Genomic DNA, 23,163 nt, shown 5'->3' with positions numbered 1-23,163 from the left:
CTTCAGTCAAGTGTGAAACAAAGAAATGTAGAAAGGATGCAGCCATTTTTTTTATTCGGAGTTTTTTTCGTAATGGAATTGCTGGTTTTAACGGCTCGAAAAATTTGAATGCTCTTCGGAATAGACAGAATGCCGAGAAATTACCGTACAGTTTTGCGCTTAAATTCTTTAGAACGTTCTTTTTTCCCTCTTTTCACAAAGGAGTTTTTTCTTCACCGATTCACTGGTTTTAAAAGCCTTTTAATCGGTTAAGAATGTTAAGAAGTATTTTGGCTTTTAATGCGTTTTAAAAATAAGTAAAAAATTTACGCAATTCAATATATTCAATAGGATGGAATCCGATAAAAGCCATTGATACATTTCCATTCCGAAAAATTGATTTTTTGCTTATGATTTTTTAAGCCCGTCGAAGAATAAAACTGTTTTCTAATAGCCGTAGCGATAGGACTTTATTTTTAATGCTTCTTTTGCTTTTACTTCAGTTAAGTTTTTAGTTCAAATACTTGCATGAAATTTCTTAACTGATTAAAATTAAACAAAATGGCCAACTCAAAAAATAAATCAATAATTTTAAAGAATACAACATGAGTAAACATTAACATAGCTGGTACTAGGTCAGATCAAATACAAACCAGATTTTTTTAAAACCTATTAAACCAACTAAAGAAAAAAAAAAAAAAAAAAAAAACATGAGGAATGCATTTTTTCCTTACCTTTTTACAAATTTTCTGTACCACATTAGCAAGTTTTTTATTTGACGTGTGTAGAGTCAGTTGCTCACGAACTTTTGTATAAATGTAGTATCATCAAACCGTTCTCATCTTAGGTCTTTTTAAGCACTCCAAACAAGTGGTAGCCGCAGAGCGATAAATCTATACTGTACAGAGATAACTTCTAGAGGAGTCCGATTAAATATCTCCAATTCTTTCTGCGTTTAAGCGACAATATGCGGCCTTGCCTTTTCACAGAGAAGATTGACGTTACCTATCGCTTGCTGGCGTTGAGTGTTGCGATACACTGCTTGTGCTTCATCCAAAGGCCGTATGTAATTGCCTGCTTTAGTTGTCCATATTCAGTAATGTTACGAATGGTGGTAATGATGCCCAGGGCCGGATTAAGCCAGCGCGGGGCCCGTAGCAAATGTTTCCAAGGGGCCCTCGTTTTTGCATGATATAGTAAACAATAGAGCTCTTCTTCATGAAGATGGGAAGTGCACTTATAACACGCATGAATACATAAATGTGGATATAATTTTAGAGCTTTACGACGGTTAGGACCCTCTTATGTTTGCCCCTCGTCTTCCCGTTACTACACGTTTTCAATCTGATTCCAAAAACGCAATGTTTGGACGATATAGAGGTCCGGGGGCTTACCCCCGGAAAATTTTCGATATTTCAGTACTAAAAACTCACTTCTAACGACTCCTGGTGATATTAGAAAGAGAAGATACGAAGGTCATCATTTTTAGAAACTGAAGTCAAAGAGCGTGATTGTATCCTATCTTAGGTAAGATCAAAGGAAAAAATTAGTGTTCACAGCGACTCTCTCCAGGCAGTTTTTTAAAGTTGAAGCCTTAAATAAAACAGTAGATTATCCTTAATGATGTTGTAGAAAAAGGAAAGAGCGATGTTCAAGTAGGTCCCATTGGAAAATTTTTGAATGTATTATCTCTTATTAATCTAAAAACACAATTTTAAGCAAAAAATCTCGAAATTGTACATTCTGAAATCGTATTTGTTTTACGTTCTTTGGTGATTTTGGGGCGGAGTTCGCGAAAGCCATCCCCGGGAAATTTCTCGAAAGTGAAGCTGTGAAAACGTGATAAATAGTATGGGATGGGGTTCAGGCACTCTCCGAGGCAACCCGGAAAATTTTCGAAGTTTAAGTCTTAAAAGTAAATTTTAGACCATTCTTAACAATGTTGGAGGGGGGGGGAGAGGTACACTCCCATTGAAATTTTTCGAAGTTATAGTCCAAAATACGCATTTGTAAGCCACTTTATTAAACGACGTTATAGGACGGGATCGAGAGCTCGGGATTAGACCCATGGAAATTTTTCGAAACTGAAGTTCCAGAAAGCAGTTTTAGCGGGTTTTCGATTGTGTTAAACAGTTTTCTTCCTGATTTTTTCTGAATGTCAAGTTCGAATTTTTCGGCTACCGGGCTACCTTTGGTGATGCAAAAGAAATGGGTTAGGTTCGGGGCATGGGTGGCAGCTTTTTTGTTCCCTCCCACTCGGAGAAAAAAATTAAAAACGATATTTAAAGTCTTTCTTCTACACATAATTATTTTAATTCATTAAAAAATAATATTCTCTTAACAATTTATTTATTTCGCTCAACATAAGTGTAAATCTCAGAATCTTTTTCTTCTCTTTATCATGATCTCTTAATTTTGCTCATTGTTGTTTACAGTGCCGAATCTACGGGCTCGTGTCGTGGGGATGGGGGGGGGGATTTTGAGGGTGACAAATTGACATGAAGTTAAAGTAACCAAAGAGGATTTAAAGGATCACTAACAATTACCTTTTCAGGACTCCAATTTCTAAAGCTTTAAGAAGAAAGCCATTTTCAAACAATTTCTGCGTGGTAACCCTTTCTCCTCTCTTGTCTAACATTGCCAAAAAGAGCTTTGAAATGTGGTTTTAGGATTTGTGCATTAAGAGTTTCAGCATTTCCTTCTCTAGCTATCAACAAAAATTACTTAAATTTTTCGACCCCAAATTCCGAAAAATTCCGGAGAAAGCCCTTGAAGCATCTCGATTTCAAAATTTCAGAAAAATTCCAAAGGAGAATATCCACCTACTTACCTAACTTCTCAACATTCGGGGAGAAAGGCTCCAAACCACCACTCTTTACCTAAAGCTAAAGATAGCCTGCGTCTTGAAATAATTCAGTTTATAACATTTTACGAAGCAAACCCGTATCCTCACCCCCCTGATAACGTCTCCAGTGATAATCTAAAACCGCGTCAGATTTGTTTCTGGGGGAGTTCCCTTTCTCAAATTTTCCCACATAGCTTGAAATTTTGTTTTCAGCTATACCATGGGACGATCGCTCAAACCCTTTCCTCCCAAAGACAGCCTGAAATTGACTTCAGTTTTGAACACAATTTCAGGAAAGAACCCCTTCCCCTATCCTCTATTGTTATAAAACAACCTAAATTTTCATTTTTTTAGGTTTGAATAGCTGAAAGTTTTAGGACCCTAACTCCCTTAAATTTCTTAAGTTACCTTAAAACTGACTTCATTTTGAAAGAAAAAAAATCTAGAGAAAACCCAATTCTCCGTTCTCCAAACATTTCTTAAAATTGTAATTTTTGGTCAGTTTTGAAACTTTTCTGACCCAACGGAGCTTTTTCTCCTTCCACTAAGAAAGATTAACTAAAATTGTGTTTTTAAGACTTCAATTGAGAGAAATTTCCGGAAAGCAATCCAACAAAAAAAAAAAAAAAAATAAGATTTTTAATTTACCTGAGTATTTAGAAAAGCTAGATCTAAATAAAAAGAAGTGATAGAGATACATTTAAACAGATTAAAGTGCGGAAAGTAGTTTTTTTTATGGAATTTTTCTCATGGCGCGGGGTCCCCAGAAGCGTGGGGCCCGTAGCATTTGCTACTTCTGCTCTATGGCTATCTGGCCTTGATGATGCCTACAGTAATGCTTGTCCGTGGTCTCTTTTCATCAGGGCCCTTTTCTACATCTTCTCTCTTCCTGCCACAATTCTTTTACCCCACTCATCCACTCGAGTGGGGGGAGGGTTTTTCTCCAAGAAATGTGCATGAAGCTCTCTCAAAGTATTAGAAAGTTTAGTGTCCGCTTTTGCGAGAAATTTAATAATGATTTATTGTGCAACAGACATGTTTCTGTTTAACTCGTGCTTGGGCAACTGATGTGCCCAATTTCAAGCAGTAACATATCTTACAAAAAACAGGAAAGTTTTCCGATATAATTTTGTAACCTTTCTGAAATATTAGAAAATATCCCCTGTTAAAGGAAGTCGTGAGCTATCTAGAAAAAATAGTTTTAGTGTAGTATTTGATTAGAGCCTTCCTGATTTACCAAGAAAGTTTCAGAAGCATTAGAGCAACCATAGCCAAAGCGACGTGAAAATTGCAAGCAAGAACAGAGCATATTCCTTGCCTGCAGTTCCTACTTCGCAAATCTGCAGCTATCCAGTGACTTATTTGGTCCCATTGGGAGCTTAGATAATCCGGACGAGCCGTAATCTAGCTAAAAGAGATACACTTTATAAACACGCTCAGTCAATCTTTAAACTGGTAGTAAAAAATATTTTTCACACCAGTTAAAAGTCTGTATTCGTGCACCTTTAGCGATTCAGGAAACATTTTTTGCGAAGATACTCAATTTCCCTGAGTAATAGGGGAAAACCTCAGAAATCCCGAAACGTTCCACGAAAATAACCAGTAACGTTTCGGAATTTTTTTTAGTATATTGAAGCAGCCCAAATCTCCAATGTGCGTGTAAGCACAGAAACCCATCATCAGACATCCCCACCAACATACTGGCAAAGCACCATCTCAGCTTTATTACTAACAGCAGCGCTAGAATCAAATTCCAAATTTATATTTTATCTATTATGTTATTTTCAATAAACTAAGCAAAAACGTTGCTACTAATTTTAGAGCAATCACTAGCTTTTAGAATATTTCTTTCATTACTGGTTCGTGTTGGAACTACTATTGAAGTCATTGTTTTTTCCAGGATGAGAAAGGGATATGGACATAACGAACCATAATTTTCTCCTGGGGAAAAATGGGAGAAGGGGGGGGGGCATAACATTTTGTACATCTTAACAAGTTTGAGTTCTGGTTTAAAACCAATTGTTTTGGAGCAGTCACCACCGTTGATTGGAAAACCTACTGCGAGGAAAAGAAATCCGTAATAATTAAGACTAATTTACTACCGACGAATATAAAAAAATAGACTTCGAAGATGAGTAAATGGTAGCACAAAATATTTTATTAAATTTAATTGATCCATTAGTAAACCATAAAATAGTGGAATACGTTTGTAAAAACTCAAGCTGGCACTTACTTTGTGCAATTTTTCAGCTATGTAGCGGATGTGTACTTCTCCAGAATCGAGTTTGATGCTTCCCCACTCCCAGTACGACCTCCTCGGACTGGGATCTGAGCAGAAGTATACCGCAATCACAGCATCTTCATCTTTTTCAACCACCACTCGTTTCTTTGTTCGAGCAGTGTCTGTCAAAACTTGAGGTGCTCCTGCAAGAAATAAAAACTTAGAAGATAAGATAATGCACCCTTTTAACGGACTGCATATTAACATAATTAATAAAACGATAAGACAACGAGATAGTAGAGATAAGGTACAGGATAAAGCCGGAGAAAGATATTTTATGGTTTTGACATCATGAATTACAACAATATTATTTTCAAAGCAGCAGTATCTTTAGAGTCAGATTGCAGTTACATGAACTGATTCAACTCATAGAAAATTGATTTCTTTCAGATTGTGAGTCAAACTGTTTTAATGGATGATTACATACTTAATGTAAACAATTTTAATGGTATTTCCGTTTTATTTTATTTAAAAGAAATAATTTAAAAAGCAGATGATAATTAAATTAAATAATGCAAAGAAATGTAACATTATGCGGGCGATGATAAATTCGCAACTCCAGAGCTCGAATACGCTACCTTGCGGTGATTAACAATACTAAAGTGAAAGGTAAAACACTCCGTTCCACGTGTTTTCTTTGGAGAAAATTACAGGCTTCAGAGAGTTAGTGGTGCAATGTAGTTTCAGAGGAAAAGAAAAGAAAGCTTCCCACAAACACGATGAAATATTACTGTCATTCATTAAGCTTTAAAGCAAATTATAAGTTACGGCATCTGTTTGTTTTACCTTTTTCATCCACCATTAGACAGTGGCTGCAGCGCCCCCCGTAGTTTATTGGAATTGCGAATTAATAAATAGTTATTGTAAAGCGAAGCAGACGATATGGAAGTCTCATTCGGCTGGAATACCCATCGTAAGCGGCTGCGTCTTGTTTACCTTTTTTATACGCCTTTAGCTAGAAATTTCAGCACATTCTTTAACTTTTTTGAATTGAGAATTAGAAATGGGTTTTTATCGATGACCAATATGTCGAATGTCATCAGCACAGACTTTTCGCGCGGGAATTTTTTTCGCTCCTCATAATCATGTTAAAATGATTATTGCAAACATTCGACTGAAAATAATAACACCATCAACAATCGCGACAAAATCCCATATATATGCTGATTAGCAGTAAATAATTTAGCTATTGGTCTTTATTTCCCTAATAAATCACCAAAATGATGACTTCCATCCATAACTACTAACCGTTTGAATTTTGTTCTGTGGAGAGCTAAATACACTGTTATAACCAGGGGTTCCAGACGAGTGAAAATATTCCCTCTAAGGTGAAAGCATAGTGCTTGAAGGTGCAAGGCAAGCCAGAAAATAGAACAGAGGAGCCAAAACAGCATGCAAGCGCAGAAAGACTCATTGCGCATGCGCTTTTTGCCTTAGACATACATTCAACCACCTCAATATGGCGGCCAAATGATGATTGCGCTTGTGTGTCTTTCACATTGAATGAAGTACACTATTGGATTAAAACGCAACTTTTCTAGGATTAATTATCCGAAATTACAAGTAAGTACAGCTTTTGATCACTTTGTAGCTTTTAGGGCTTTCGAACACAGTTAAGTGTTTAAAAGTGCATTTATTGCTTTTCAGTAACCGTTAGTCTTCTAGTTCCCGTTTACCGTTACTATCGTGAAATTTCCATCATTCAAAACGCTACTAAAAATATCTGTCATTATTTTCTTGAATACTCGATAAGCAGCTTTTATTCATCACCAAAAGAACCTTAATAAAAATGTTTCTTGTGCTTCGTAGATTATAACAGAAAGCTAGCGAAAAAAAAAAACTCTCTCAGTCTAGCTTTTTTTTTTTTTTGCTTTTTCATTCAAGTGTTAGAATCATTTCCTGTTAGCGGTTAGCGATAGCGTTAGAAATTTATTTTGGTTTTTTATTTAACTGGTTGAAAAACTTTATGTGCATTTTATTTTGTTACTCTTGATTAACGTTCATAAAGCGATTTTGTTTTTCCGTAATTGTAATATCACTGAATATTTTTGGCTCATCATGTAAATAATCCATAAGTACAGCTATGCTTCAATTTTGGAATACGTCATGTTTTAGTAAATGTATAATTTCTCACATGTTTTAAATAATTACTTGTTTTTAAATTATAACGTATTTGTGACATCTTTGATACCAAGTGAAGGGGTAGATATTTATTGTTTTATTAATTTTTAACATTACTTTTTGTTAAAAAAAACATCAGAACCCTGAATTTTTTCACATGTTTTTTAACGGCCCCAAAATTATTATTCATATTATTTATTTTATGAATTTTTAAGAAAACGATAAAGATTTCACCGGTCCGCAAAGTTTTTCATTTGCTTTTACCGCGCCCGTGGGTCAAAAGAGGTTGAGAAACACTGAGTTAGAGCACGATCAGATGAATTAAAGCTATGAGCACTTCTTAACTATGTTGAAAACTCTGAAATATGATCAAATGCTGTAATTACATGTTTTAATCATTTCCAATACCGAGTTCGTTGTGAAAAATGTCCAAAACGTAGAATATCATAAATCAAAACAAAACTTAATAAATAAATAAATAAATAAATAAATACACAACTGTATTCAAAATCGCACACAATACGGGGGAGGGAGGAGGAGGATCTATAGTAAGGGTGCCATTTCTCTCTCCGAAGGTTCCTTTTTTTCATTCCGGCTGTCTAGTTTTTAAAAGGTGCCTGTTTTTCACCCTATTTATAGGTGCGATTTCGGCTACGTATTGGGTGCCGCTGGTGAACAAGCGTTTCTCCCCTGAAAGGTGCCTAATGCATCCTGTAGTTTTAACAGTGTAGGATCGCTTGAATAGAATACCATTTGCTATCACCAACACCTTAGATTTCGTCTGTTTTATTAACAGAATGTGATAACATTAATAAAAAAAAACTAACTAACTTGTTCTCATTACTTAACTTAAAGAAAAAATCATGGATTGAATATTTGCTTTTCTATATATGATTGAATGAATTGTCTAATAGGAATCAGGCAGCTCAGACTTGGTCAAAATTTGTGAAAATAAATCTCCTTAGCTACAGATAACCACAGTTAGGTAAGATCTTTCAATGATCTCAGAGATAAAAATACATCTTAAATTATCAAAAAGTTCATTTTAATTTAAGAGCACAAGATATAGCACGTAAATTTATTTTTTACTTTCTGCTCTATAAGTCTGGAACCGAAAGAAATTAACCTAAAGCATAGTTCATTAAACAGAAGAAATATTCAATAGTAAATATTTGTGTTAAATCCGTTACTCAATTCAAAATAACGCACACAAATGGGAATCAAGTGCTTAGTAGTATTTTTTAAACATATTTTATCTAAACGTTATTTTTATGCAAACATGCATATTTCTTAAAAATGCCTCTCAAAAATTATTTATAGAGTTTTCAAAGATTTAGAAATTAGTTTGTTGTATAAACTCATTAAACAACCAAACTTAAGCCGAATTGGATTAAGTTAAAAGATACGAATGCAAGACGTGCTTAAACAAGATCTTGCATTTCATGTAAAAGATTATTTCTCAGCATGTAACAAAATACTTTAAAATTTATTTCTTTATTTCTTAAAAGAACAAAGTACAAGGCGTTATTTATACACGTAAAAGCATAACTAGATCGTATTTTCTTAGAGATTTCTACTTTCAGGGATTTAGATTCTTTTGCATGAAATTAAAGCTTAACGATACTTACGTCAGAAACAAAGGCTAATTTCCCAGATTTTTTTCTTATTTAAGCCTTGTTTTCGTATAATGGAAGAACTCAAGGTTTTATTTCCACCACTTGCTTAACTGAAAGTATTTTTTTTCTCATTTGTTGATTAGTAGAAAATGTGTTTTACAATGCTTTACCGTGTTTACGTGTTATAAATAAAACTCTTTCAAAAATAAATAGAGATGTTTTTTTTTCTCTTTTGCTTCTTGATGTTTCATGAGCGTATTTTGAACGAAAAAAATCAAACAAACTCCAAAAAACACTAGGAAGATTGCATTGAAAATATTAAAGTATTTGTTTAAAAACTCTTAAACTATCTATATAAATTCATTCATATTCACCTTAAAGCTTCAGTGCTAAAAATAACTTTAAGTAACAACTTCTTGTATTACTAATATCTTTTAACGATATTGTTTTTCATTGCCTAATCTTTACTAATAATAAAATGGAAGGTCTCTCTGTCTGGACGTCTGTAGGATGTCTGTGACGCGCATAGCGCCTAGACCGTTCGGCCGATTTGCATGAAATTCGGCACAAAGTTAGTTTGTAGCATGGGGGTGTGCACCGATTTTTCGAAAATTCGATTTGATTCTTATTTTATTTCAATTTTAAGAACATTTTCCGGAGCAAAATTATCATAAGATGGACGAGTAAATTACGAAATTATCATGACGTGAAATGGGAGAGCGAATGAACATAGCCAAATGGCGAGAAATTCGTCATCCATTATTTGTAAATATACAGGCGAACCTTTTAACTTCCAACTACAGGCAAAGCCGTGCGGGCACCACTAGTTTAGGTAATATTTGAGCAAAGTTGGAGCATCGGTATTACTATCGCATCTGAAACCATTTCGGCAGTTATATATAATTATTTTTATTTTTCATTAAAATAAGCATTCATACATCAAAAGCGAATTTACTGGATAAAAGTTGAACTGTTGGACCCTCTGAATATGATATACAAATTTTTAACTTTGCTTGAGCTAAATGTTCCGAGAAAGAAAGATTAATCGTCCTTCCTCCGGACATTAAAGTTTAAAAACACCACTCTTTAGCGTTAGATGATAGAGGGTTCGGGCATTTCCCGCAATTTTACGATGATGAAACTAAACAAAAAACATTTTTTTCTAAAGAACTGAGTTTGGGAGAGGTAATCCTTCATTTCAACATTACTTCCATCTATCTGTATGACAAAGAAAACTTTGACAATAATATATCGCTGCAGTAAGTTACCGCCCTCAGCCAGGGCTAAGGCAAAAATACATAAAATACACTGCCAGCTCAGTCATTCAGTCATTTCATCCGAGGACTGCAAGTAGGGCGTAACCTACTGCAAAATACCATGCTTTGCCATCAATCTTTGAGTTGAACCGCACTATTGCTGCGGTCACTCATCTAGTGTGCTAAATTTACATTAGGCAACTTTTTTTTTTGGCTCTATTGGCTTCTTTAAAAGGTTTTTCGCCTCCAGCTCAGTTACTTCCTATTCCGGGCTGATGAGTACTAAAAAGCACGAAATTACAGTCCTCGGATGGAATGACTGAGCTGGCAGAGTATTTTATGAATAAAATATTGCATTCCATGTTCTTTAGTAATTGCTTCATTTGAGGAAACACTACCGCGATTGGTTCCATGCATCATTTTACTAAGTAAAAAAAAAATCAGACAATGAACAAAAAGACATATTCAACAAACAATTGATTTTCTTGAAACGATTATATTATTATTTATGGGTCTCGTTTCGTAAGTAATAGATAGATTGATTGTTTTGAGTAATCACGATTGCTTATTGCTTTCACTTGACTGTTTTGATGTGCTATCATTTTATTTTCCCACCAGCACCCTCTGCAGCACCACCGTCGACCGGCTCCTCACGATGCTGCTCCTATAGCGAGCAAAGTCTCTAGGTTGCATCAATATCCTACACTTACACGCGTACATACACACACGTACACACACACACATACGCACACACACATACACACGCGTACACACACACAAGTACACACACACATACACACACACACATACACACACCTACACACATAACATACACTTACACATACACACACAACTATTCACACACTCATGCCTGCACACAGACACAAACACATATGCCTACACACACATACACATTCCCCCCCCCCTTTACACACAAACACTCATACACACAACTACCCACACACTCATACCTGCACACCGACACAAACACACATGCCTACACTCATACACATACTCCCTACACACAAACACACATACCCCCCACACACGCCTGTGCGCAATCACGATACACACACTCGTGATTGCGAAAAACATAATTTGAATTCAAAATGTCAAAATTCAAATTATTATTATTATTACTTTTTTTTTTGGTTTTTCCGTTTATTTCTCCCTTTCTGTTTTTTGCGAGTGGTAAAGTTTAAGAAACAAAAATAAATCGCCCCTTCCGTGAAACACTTCTTGATATGTCCTTGTTTTCTTCCATCTTAAAAATAATATATATACAATATACATTATTTCTTGTACGGTAACTTCATTCATTTTAAATTCCAACTTATCGTTTCTTAAGATAAAGCTAAGAAAATTTATATAAAGAATAATGTATTTAGTACTGAAGGATTCTGGTAGCGACAAAAGTTGCAGACATCACGAATTGTGTGAAAGAAGATTAATATTAAGAAATTCAAAACACAGGAACATTTTTTTTTCTTTTAAGTTGAGTTTCATTTATTGTAAAAATTAAAAATTCAGTTTAACTTAAGTAGAATTGTTTTAAATTCCAAAATTCATAAACTTTATCTTACTTATTAGGTATTGAATTTGTTCAGTTATTTTATATTCAATTTCTTCTTACGTGAAATGCTTTCAAAATATCAGAGACAGCTTTAAATAACCGTTAATGAACAGAAGACTGTACAGAAAGAAAGAGTTTTATAATATCCAATTTTTTTTTGTATGCCTTAAAAAAACATACGCAATTGAAAGTATAGAAAAAACAGAAATATGAATTCATGAGAGATAATAAAAGCAAAATAAGAGAAATAAACCTAAGAAAATCAGTAGGTCTATTATTTACGAAACGAAGCCTATGATGAAGGATCGTCTTATCGTTTCAAGAAAATCAATGAGCTGTTGAATATGCTTTCTCTTGCGTTTTCTGATTTCGTTTACTTAGTAAAATGATGCATGGAAACAAACAAGGAAACCGATCACGGAACTTTTTCCTCAATCGAAACCAACATTAAAAGACATGGAACGCAATATATTATTGTCAAAGTTTTCTTTGCCATACAGCTGGATGAGTAATGCTGTGATGAAGGATTATCTCTCCTAAACCCCGCTCTTTAAACAAAATGGTTGATAATTTTTTCTCCAGAAAAAAAAGTACACATAACAAAGAAACACATATACTTGAAGGCAAAACAAGTAAATGTATAAGCAAGTTAATTTAAAGTAAAGCTTGCCGATATCTTCAAGTAGAATAGAATATCAATTTCCAAAGAAAAAACACAGCAGCCTACTTTCATAGTTTTTTATCTCATCGATTTTTTTTTTCGGCTTTTAACACGACAGAGAACATAAAGACGAATTGGAGAACTTACATTCAGCAATTCTTTGTTCCATCAATAGGATTTTTCAAACTTACATCAGTTCTTTACAAATGTATCTTTTTAAGCCTCTTTGTTAAACAGTAACTATCCAATTCTTGTTATTTACTCTCCTGAGTGCAAACGCCAAAGAAAGTTCCTTGAAAGGGTTTACTTTTGTCAGAATTTTAAGAAACATATAAAAGGCTAAATAACAAGAGGTTTCAATAGTCTTAACAAACTCTTCTCTCAGTCTTCAGTCTGTCTTGTTTTTGTTTTGTTTTTTTACTCCCACTGTTTTGGATTAATGACCGGCTTTTGGAAATATATATCAACCTGCTGTGGGTATCCATGAACCTGCTCAGAAGTGTGGAAAATATTTCTTTCTATGTTTTCTGTCGGGAATAGGTAATAAATCTATGAAGATAAAATCATCATTCTGCTCTTGTTTCATTTTAATAGCTATTAATTTAGCTAGTCTACGTATTTCGGTCTTTTGAAAAAACTTTTATTTTCGAGACGGTATATTTACCAACATGATAGAAAACTCTCTTCCATAACTACTAGAAATTATAGCAAAATCATGATCACATGAAGTGTTACAAAATAATTAATTAATTAATTATTTTTCTTTTTAATATCAAAAACGTAAAAAATAAATTAGAGGAAAACATCATATATTCTTCACTTTATAAAAATTTGTTACACGAATAGTTATTATCATTTCGCTCCTCCAGACAAAAAAAACTTTTTAAACAACTACTATTAGACCAATCATATTCTACAGCAGTAAACGATCAGCCATTAACAGAATCGGTAGACGACATTTTTTCAATTTTTAAAGTAAAAGCTTGGCAATAAATGTCGATAATCCAGCATTCAAGTGAGCAAAAAATATTTGCCCACTTGAATGCTGGATGGATAATTTTGATCAATTAAGTCTAAAATCATGCAAAATACAAGCAACCTAATAATGCCCGAATCATCAAGTGTGATGGTATCAGATGGATTTGGAATATTTTCGGATGTGACAAATTGAACCTTGTTGAAAAGGTAACCTATGCACGTGCAGAGAAGATACTAGGAAAAGAGGAAGACTTCTCACAAGATAGATCGAATGTTTAGAGGCCAATCTTAAAGCTTTCAAAATTAAAGTTTGGTAGACTGTAATGTCGAATCGCATAGGTGGCTGGTGTACCAAAAAAGAGGCGGGTCAAAAGAAGTGTAGGGGCCAGGAGCGTGGACCCTGGCTGAATATTTTATTTTTTGTAAATTGGGTTATATTACTGACTTTTAATATTACTAATTTAAAAAAATAATCAAAAATGTCGGATATGACATCAAAATCGTGATGGATGACTCATCGTAGACTTTCCCCTTCCATTTCATTCATGTGAAACAAGATGAAAAAAAATCCATTTATTTAGAATTTGCAGTTTTTACTAACTAAATCAATCCATCCAGTAAAAAAGAAACATTTTCAATCGATTATTAACTTTTTATTCTAAACGAGTGAGGGGGCAAGGAACCATTACTTTTGGAACTGAGGGGGCAGTTGGCCCCCTTATGAGCCGTCTATGTCTAATTGGGTCCGTTGGGAGAAGCTTCTGGAGACGGCCTTAACCTCAGCTAAAGAAAAGGAAGACATTTCTAAACTTATATTTCTGCCAACAGTGTGGCGTAGTGGTTAGGTGGTTGGACTCTCCCGCACATGGACACATAAAATCCGTCTTGAACTGGAGGATTTTCAAGATGCAGAAACTCGTCAGGGTTAAATGTCGCATGGTTTTGCGGCATGTTAAATATTGTTTAAATGTGCAGTCATGTTGGACACTATCAGATAAACGAATTTCTGCATCTTTAAGAGCCATGGTGCTTCTACCCGGTGCAAAATTGGAAGTTAAAAATCTCCAGGGGGTGGTCTCTTCAATGGCGATTCGCCAAAGGTAGTGCCATATGAAAGAATGGATGCTAACTTCTAGGGATCGCACTAGATACGCGAATAGCAAATAGACAATGAAGGGAATTAGAAACAAACAAACTTTACGTTTATGATACTAAAATCTATCTAAGTAAAATGAAATAAAGAATAATTTATAGCATATTTGATTGGTTTTTTGCAACAATAGTTTTAATTAGTTTATTCTTTTTAAAAAAATACCTTGTTTTTTATATGACGTTATAGCAAAGAATACATCGTTTCTTAAAAAAAGAATTACGACATATTATTCTAAATTGAGTAGCGTATATTTTCGTATTCTTACTATACTAAAACTAATTGAAAAATATAAAAAAATGTATTTAAGTACAACAAAGCGTTTAATCTCTTCTTCGAATTCAGTTTGTGCTTTATTGTGCTGCTATTTTGCAGAAGGTAAGAAAGTGATATTGCACTAACGAAAACCATGAATACAAGGTACGAAATCCTTAAAAAATAAAACACATCAAGAGAAAAAACTTACATTTTTAATTCTAAAATAATTACAATAAACTGTGAGAATAAGTAATATTTGAACTGAAGGGCTTGGGGCAGATATGTGACAAGTCACAAAGAGTGACTTTTCGATCAACATGTTTGTTTCTTATAAGTAACGTTGAAATAATCATGACAATAGATTATGTCATATTACAGATTGCAGAATATGAATGTATAATACCTTTGAAAAAATTCTACATTTCTTTTTATAAGTTGGAAATTGGCCCACTGAAAATTCACATTGTCACATTCTTGCCCCGAGCCCTTTAACTGTACATTCTTTATTTAAAATAGTTTTTTAAATTATACCGATGAAAAATATCACATTGATAAAGACTTATTTTTTTTCTTCCAGTAACTTTTTTAATGCACACATATCCATTAAAAAGACAGAATTTTCCCAAAATGTTTACTTGTAGACCTTTTTTATTTCATGTATAGGGGTTTAGCAAATTGACATATTTAATAAAAGGTACCCGAACAAAGCATGCAGTGGCTCCCAATAGTGTTCGTACACTCTGAAATTTTGTAGCAAAACCAAAATAACGCAAAACTGAATTGGAATATGAAGTCCATTTTTTTTTCACACCATTCCCATGCCATTCTGAACAAAACCCAGTAGCTTTTTCAAAATATTCGAAATATTGCGAAATTTTATTTTTGAAATTTGTCAAAAAAACGAAGAGACAGAGAAAAAATACGCCGCAAAAGTCATCGTACATTCACATATTTTCGAATAAATTCTTGATTGAAACTCATATGTCGTTTTTTTAAAAAATTATTTTTGCATTGCGATGACACTGTAAAGTCATTTGGCTTTAATTTTTCGTTTATTTATTCCATAATATTCTGCTTATTGTTTTAAAATAGGGTTCATGATTTTTTTTATTTAAATCTGATTTTTTGATTTAAAACAGAGTTTTTCGATTTTCTAAAAATGTTCAAAAATTTGTAGATATTTATTACTTTACATTTATAAACATAATACATTTCATACAACAGATGAATGTATTCAGCTTGCTTGTAAAATTAAGATAAGTTCTGTAACTATTCAATATTATTTTCAGATTTCTAAATACGTTATAATGCTTAGATAAGATGTGATTTTGTTTTATGATTTGCTTAAAGATAAGGTTTCTATCATCATGTACGTTTTTAGTGTAAAATAATATGTTGAACAATTACTTTTCTGAACTATATTAGTCATGGTGTATAAGAAAAACTCCAAATTTTTACTTTGTTCGAAACAAATTTTGGCGTAAAAGCAATAGAGTGAAAATCTGTTACTTACACAGAAAGAGGGATCTATGTAATTTTGCCTGTTGAAGTTGAGATAGTAGTGTAGTTAAATTTAGAGCAATAAATTCTAAACATAAAAAATCAATTTATAAAAGTAAAATTAACTGATTTTAATTAATGATTTTGTTTAAAAAAAATCACTTAATTCAAATCAATCGATTTAAATCGATGATTTTTTTTAAAAAAATCACTTGATTTAAACCATAATTTTAATCACGATTTAAATCAAGTGATTTAAATCAACGAATCCTGTTTTAAAATGGCAGGTATGCGTAAAAAACAACAAACCCGATTCGAAGTTTGATTCTTTCCCCTCGCAGTTGTCGTAAATTGGTTTGAAATGTGTCTAAATTAGTTAATTTATACCATTCTATACTGAAGTGCTTGACAAAATGCTTTAACGACTAGAATCGGATAGAAAACAAGGTAAGAAAAGGCAAAGTTAACAACGCGTGATCGGAGATTTACAGTTATGAAAAATACACATTGGAGTGCTGTAAAAGTTTATGCAGAGTTAAGTGAAAATTTTTACATTTAATTTTCACCTAAAATTGTTCGCCAAGTTCTCTGGATAGCTGGATTAAATAAGACCTCTTCCCGCAGAAATTTTCTTGGCCGTGCGAAAAACAGAAAGCTTTCGCTTTCCGCCGTAAAATCAATGATAAATAACATCAAAACGTTTTGGAACAACGTCTTACTTCTAGATGAAAATACGTCAACATTTTGGGTTAAATTGGGTAAATAGAAGAAAAAATTAGGAATTTAAGAAATTAGTTGGACCAGTTAACCAGGACGGTGAAGGTGTTCTTGTGTGAGGGTGCATATCAGCATCAGGACTTGGTAGTTTGGATTTTTTTGATGAAATAATGAATCATGCTGTTCATTTAAATATTTTTTAAAAAAATAAATAAACTATAAGTCCAAAATTTGGTAATCGGTAACAACTTTGATTTTTTATCAAGATAACGATAAGAAGCACACGATTGCGTTTGGTGTCTCAAAAATTGTCCTTAAGCTTAGAAATATCTCCTCAATTTCCAGATTTAAACTTAATGGAACATACTTGGAGATCTCTGGTGGCTAGATTACGTAAATACAGCATCGAAATGAAAAACGAACTAGAAACAATTAGTCTTGAAAGGCGGATGAAAATTGACTCAGAAATTGCACAAAAAAAAAAAAAAAAAAAAAAAAAAAAAGAAATCTACTCCCAGACGTTTAAAAGCTGTTGTTGATACTGCATGATATTCTACTAAGCAATAACTCGGTAAAACGTTAGATTATTCACTAATTTTTTGACATTTTTTCAAAGTGTACGAAGACTTTTGTGAGATCAAGTTTCTGGCACTTATTGATTATTGATTTTTATTATGTTACTAAAAATTTTCATGTAGTTTTGTTGAAAATGGATCATAGATCTCATAATTAAATACCCATTTCAAAATATTAATTTTAACGAATGGATAATGGCATATTTTATTGAAAATCGTAAGTGTACGAGCACTTTTGGGAGCCACTGTATATAGCAATGCCGCACGTACTTTGGTAATCATACACTACTTCTGTGAAATAATAAAACAAGTGAAAGGATATAAGTGTTTTTAGAAAGATAAAACAGACGATTATTTGTGAAGAAATATTTTACGTGAACCATTTGACCGAAAACTAACTGCAGTTTTATCGACAATACTTTGGATAAAAGAATTTTTTGAACAAGTTGTTTTATTACCTTCTTCCTATAATACCTGCTTCGTATTTATTTTTTGACGTTACTCGAAAAACTCTTTAAAAATCTTTTAGTACTCGGTGTGTGTACGTTCCCGAAGATTTTAAGAACTGCAAAACTTGTATCATAAAATGTTTGAATACCCAACGCCAAAAGTACTTGTTTTAGCTCTTTTTTTCTTTAGTCAATATAACTAATGGTTTTTTGCTTTCAGAAATATCTCTTCTTAGACGTGAGCTTGCGAAAACACCAACATCGACACGAATCAAGAGAATAAGGTGAAAAAAAACTCATTTTTTTAGTTTCTGTCTTAAGATGGGAAAGAAATAAGATTTGCAGATATAACCGTCCAGCTCTTTTGTTTTATTTTTTTCTACTACCACTTACATTTTTCTCCGTTTTTTTGTCTTTTTCGGCCGTTATTATTCTTTTTACAGAAAGTTTATTCAATTGATGTCACAAAAATCTTTCTTTTTCTTATCCATTGATGGTTAGTTTCTTTTTCTGGCTAGGTTTCTTGAGGGAAACATATGGAGAAGTGTTTCTGACTCTGAAGAAATGGAGAGGGTTTCGTATTTTACTCCTGCTTTTGTTATGTTTCGCCCGTCGAAGTTTTACTTTTATATCTCACTGTGGAAGGATTTTCTCGCTTTCTAGAATTTTCGATTTACTTCCGTGCAAACAATCTTCTTCATAAAGAGACGACTTCAGGCAGGGAAAGTTTTCTAGTTATACCGCCATCTTGCCTTCAGGACAGATGTTCTATTTCCAGCTTTTTACCTCCTCCCTCGAACTAAGAATAAAATTTAATGTGCTGATATTTCGAAAGTTTCAATCGGAAGTTCTGATTTTTCACTTGAACGAAATTTATTTTTGGGTAGGGGGTTGGGACTCCGAAAAAGATTGAGTGAAATTCAAAAATTAGTTTTCTAAGTTTTGAAATCGAAAATTACAGCTGAGACGGCGTTTTATCTGGCGGGGTTGAACCGTTTTTCATTTGCGAAGATGAAAACTTAGAATGAAGAAATTGAATCCTATATATTTATTAAAAAGTCCTATCCATCAAAAGAAACTGGCACAAAATCACTCACAGAAGCAAATAAAAATAAGACGTGTACCATTGCTTCACTTCAAAGCACTACATTTAATGACCAAAATTTGTGGTTTTTTTTTTATAAATAACTTAAACCGACAGCATTTTCAAAACTTAAAAATAAGTTTTACTCTATCCGATTTTGAAATAGATAACATTCTTTCGCATTTAGGAATCTAACCGTTATAAGCTTCAAAAAATGTGCAATGTAGTAACTAAAATATAATTATCAAGTTTCTAAAAGACAATTGTAGGAAGAAAATTATGAAATATTTTTCTCATAAAATATATTTTGTGCATTTCTCTAAATTTATTGTGCGGTTTATTTATGTCTAAATCAGATTACTCTAAAAATTAAATAAATTAAGTTTAGTCGAGGAATCGGAGTCCAACTAATTATTAGGCACAGGAGTCAGAGTTGGAGTCAGAGTCTGGTGCCCCAAAATTCTCGGAGTCGGAAGTTTGTCGTTAAAAGCTATTTCCAAAAAAATTTGTTTGAAGTAAATCCGACTTAAATTGCGGAATCTACATTGACTTTCAGTTTCCCCGTAGGCGATACTAATAAGGGATTTGAACTGTTCAAAATTGAACGGAAAATTGTTCAAATCAGAAAGATATAATTTATATACAAGTTTTTCATCAAAAGCTTTTGCCTGCAAACGTTGTTTGAAGCAAATTTGCCTTTAAATCCAGAATTGCCTTGAATTTCCCCGTAGGCACTAATGTTAAGTCTTTTTGAACTGTTAAAAATTGAACGAAAAATAGTTCAAACCAAAAAGTGAAATATAGGAATGAGGTGTCCTCACCGAGATCTTTCGAACAAAAAAAAATAAAAAATGTTCGAATCGGACTATTCACTCAAAAGTTATTGGGGGAAAGGGGAGACAGACCGAAGAGATTTTTCCCCCCATCTTAATACCCTACTTTCCATTTTTTAATTTTTCGATATTTATTTATTTTTATTTATTTATTTATTTATTTATTTATTTATTCATTTTTGACTTTTTGTTTTCGTTTTACGCGATATTTTCAAGATGCATTGAGCTTCTTTAATGCTTTTTGAGCAATCACGATTGCTTATAGTTCTCACTTCACCGTCCTTGATGTTGTGGTTCCTTTTTCAGCTTGGATCAGGGGCCTCTGCTGCACCAGCGCCCACCGGCCTCAGCAGGCGGCGCGGCTGCTCCTGCCCTGAGCTATCCGCTTCTGCTGGTCGGGGGCGTCCATGTCCTACACACACGCACGCTCACACTCACGACTTTACACACATACACTCACACATGCCTACATGCATACACACAGGTCTACGCACACAAACACACACACACAAAGACACACACTAAGCACACGTAACCGCCCAGGAGAAGGGGCAGGCTTGAGGAGACAGGACCCGTTTCAAGAAACAATAACTCCAATCAGTAGGGTCCTGTCGCAGTTCGTGATTGCGAAAAACATAATTTGAACTCAAAATTTCAGAATTCAAATTCTCTTTTTTTCTTCTTTCTCTGACTTTTACTGGGAAGGTAGGCTAAATAAAGCAAGGAGTCATTCGCTAAAATGTCAATTTTTAAGCGTTTTATTCATTTTTTTACGTAAAGCATTTTTGTGTCAAGTGGTTCTTACTGCTATTTTTAAACCATCATAAAATATAAACATATTCATCTATTATTTTAAAAATTAAAATATTTTATATTATGCATTTTTTAAACTAAACATAGAGAGTACTAATGTAAAAAGTAGAGTAAAAACTGATATTCCAGATAAAAATGCATCGTTTAATAAGAAAACTTCCATTTTTGTACAAAAAATTATTAAAATGTAATATTTTTTCGCAAAACCCTTAATATCTTTAGCAGAATTGTTCTTACTATTCTAGAAATACAACAGCAAAATTTAAAAAACAAAATGTCGGCGTGCGGTGTTGCAGGTAAAAAAACATAAAACGCTCAATGTTTTAATTACTTTTCCTTTTTAAAGTTAATTACACCAGAAGCTTTCAGTTACTTTAGTAATAATCTATATCCGGACAATGCTATAAAATTGTTAAGCATTAATACGAAACGATGTACTAGAAATGATGGGAAAATTATTTTGCTTCCTAAACACTAAAATGCATTCCTGAAATATTTTATTTTTCCGTTTTGGTTTATTTTAGACATGAAACAGCTTAAACAGCAATAAATATTCCAGGACTCAACCATTAATTTTCATAATCATAGCTTGTACTAATACCAAATTACGCGAAAAATAACAGAAATGAAATAAATAATCAAACATCAAGAAACGTTTTCAAACCGTTTGCAATATTGCGGTTCAAAACGTTCTTCCAAAATTACTCTTTATTTTTGTAGTTTTAGGTAGGATGCAAAATCCACTTAATAGGGGGAAAAGCGGGTGGAAATTTATGACCGGTATACACCCATTTCCCGTCTATTACTGTCAGAACAGTGATTAAGAATGGCCGGATGCCGGACCCCGATGCTCCGGAAAGCAAGCAGCTTTTCCTGCAGTCATATATGAGAATTTAATTCCCGAAATACACATGCTAAGTGACCTCAGATTGAGCTTGCTGCTCGACTTTCTGTTGTTAAGATTATTTATGACCTACAATGACTACAACAATATTTACAGTGTGATACATTTAGTAGATTGCTTTGTTTCATACTATGCAATTTCCCAGAAGGACACTACAATTTTCCTGTTTCTGTCACTATAGAAATGCGTAAGGGATATTTAAGTTTTTATTAAGATTTCTGAACAAATACATTTTTTATGCTTTACTTGTTTAGAACAAATTTATGAAATTAAAAAGATATATGAGTCAAGAAGCAAACAATACATAATTTTAAAGAAATGCATTCAATAGCAGGAAATTTATCTATCTACAGATACATAAAGATATGTAAAAGAAGCGCAATTAGAAAAAAAAAAATATTTACTGAAAACTAGATGGATAAGATGGGGGGAGGGGGAACACTTTGTACTTTACGCATTAAAAAGCAACCGAATTATATATTTTTCGATGAATAATTCACAAAAATCATTCTCATAATAATATTTCTAAAATACCATTTTTCTTCTTAGAGTTATTCTAGTCGTTTTTTTATGCCCTGGTGAAGATGCTTGTTTTTGACAGCCTCGAAGCAGCTGTTTGGTGAGTTTTTAGCACTTTTTAATGCTATTTTAGGTACTGGTTTTCGCATTTTACTCATTTCCACAGCTGTTTTGCATATTTTATACTATATTACAGGGATTTCCGCATCTTTGAATTTTAATTCATGATTCCGTTTTTTTACGAGTACTATGTTACCTGGATACATGAATTCCATTATTTCGAAGTACAAAAAATGATCACGAAGTAATTTAATTCCAATTTCAAAGGGAATTATTTTATACTTTAAACGAAAGCAAAGTACATACAAGTCACTTCATTTATCCATTTATTTACTCCAATTTAAAGTCATTTCCCCATTATTGGCAATTTTAATGTGATTCAATAGTTTACTCTCTAAATATCACCAACAGTGGTCAAACTGAAACAGATTTAAAAATATATATATAATCACCAAATTCGTCGCCAAGTTGGCGACAAAACTTGGCGATCAAAAGGCTGGCAATATATAGCCAAGTGTCCGACAAAGTATAACACCACTTGAGTTTACATTGAAACTAACAATGATTTCTCCCCCCAAAAAGGCGAAAGACCCCTTTAGAAACACCCGAATGTAACCAAAAGGGGAGGTGCATAACTAGACCCCAATAGGAGTCTACATACCAAATTTCTACTTTCTAGGACATACCGTTCTTGACTTATACGACATACATACGCACGTACGCACATACATACGTACGTACATACATACAGACGTCACGAGAAAACTCGTTGTAACTAACTCGGAAATCGTCAAAATCGATACTTCGCGTGTCTATACGTTTTTAGGCACTTACCCACCTGTGATCGAGTCGAAAAAAACACTTAACATTTATTCGAAGGCGAGCAAAATGGAAATTAAGGTCGATTTTTGAGTGAATTTTTTTTTCGCGAATACAACACTTCCTTTTTTGTAAAAAGGTTGATCATGTATTTGATTTTAGTCATAATTTT

The 23,163-nt window shown here is 33.3% G+C and overlaps 1 protein-coding gene across 1 annotated transcript in view; it reads right to left on the bottom strand.

The window, feature by feature from the left end:
- LOC129222845 (kin of IRRE-like protein 1) overlaps positions 1–23,163 on the bottom strand; it is a 554,018-nt gene that overhangs the window by 130,403 nt on the left and 400,452 nt on the right. The window contains exon 7 of the mRNA XM_054857396.1: positions 5,058–5,248. Coding sequence (XP_054713371.1) covers positions 5,058–5,248 — 191 coding nt within the window. The remainder of the gene's footprint in view (positions 1–5,057; positions 5,249–23,163) is intronic.

This window comes from Uloborus diversus, chromosome 5 (assembly GCF_026930045.1).
Source record: "Uloborus diversus isolate 005 chromosome 5, Udiv.v.3.1, whole genome shotgun sequence".
NCBI lineage: Eukaryota > Metazoa > Arthropoda > Arachnida > Araneae > Uloboridae > Uloborus > Uloborus diversus.
The sequence above is the reverse complement of the archived record's forward strand: the minus strand, read 5'-3'. Positions and strand labels throughout refer to the sequence as shown.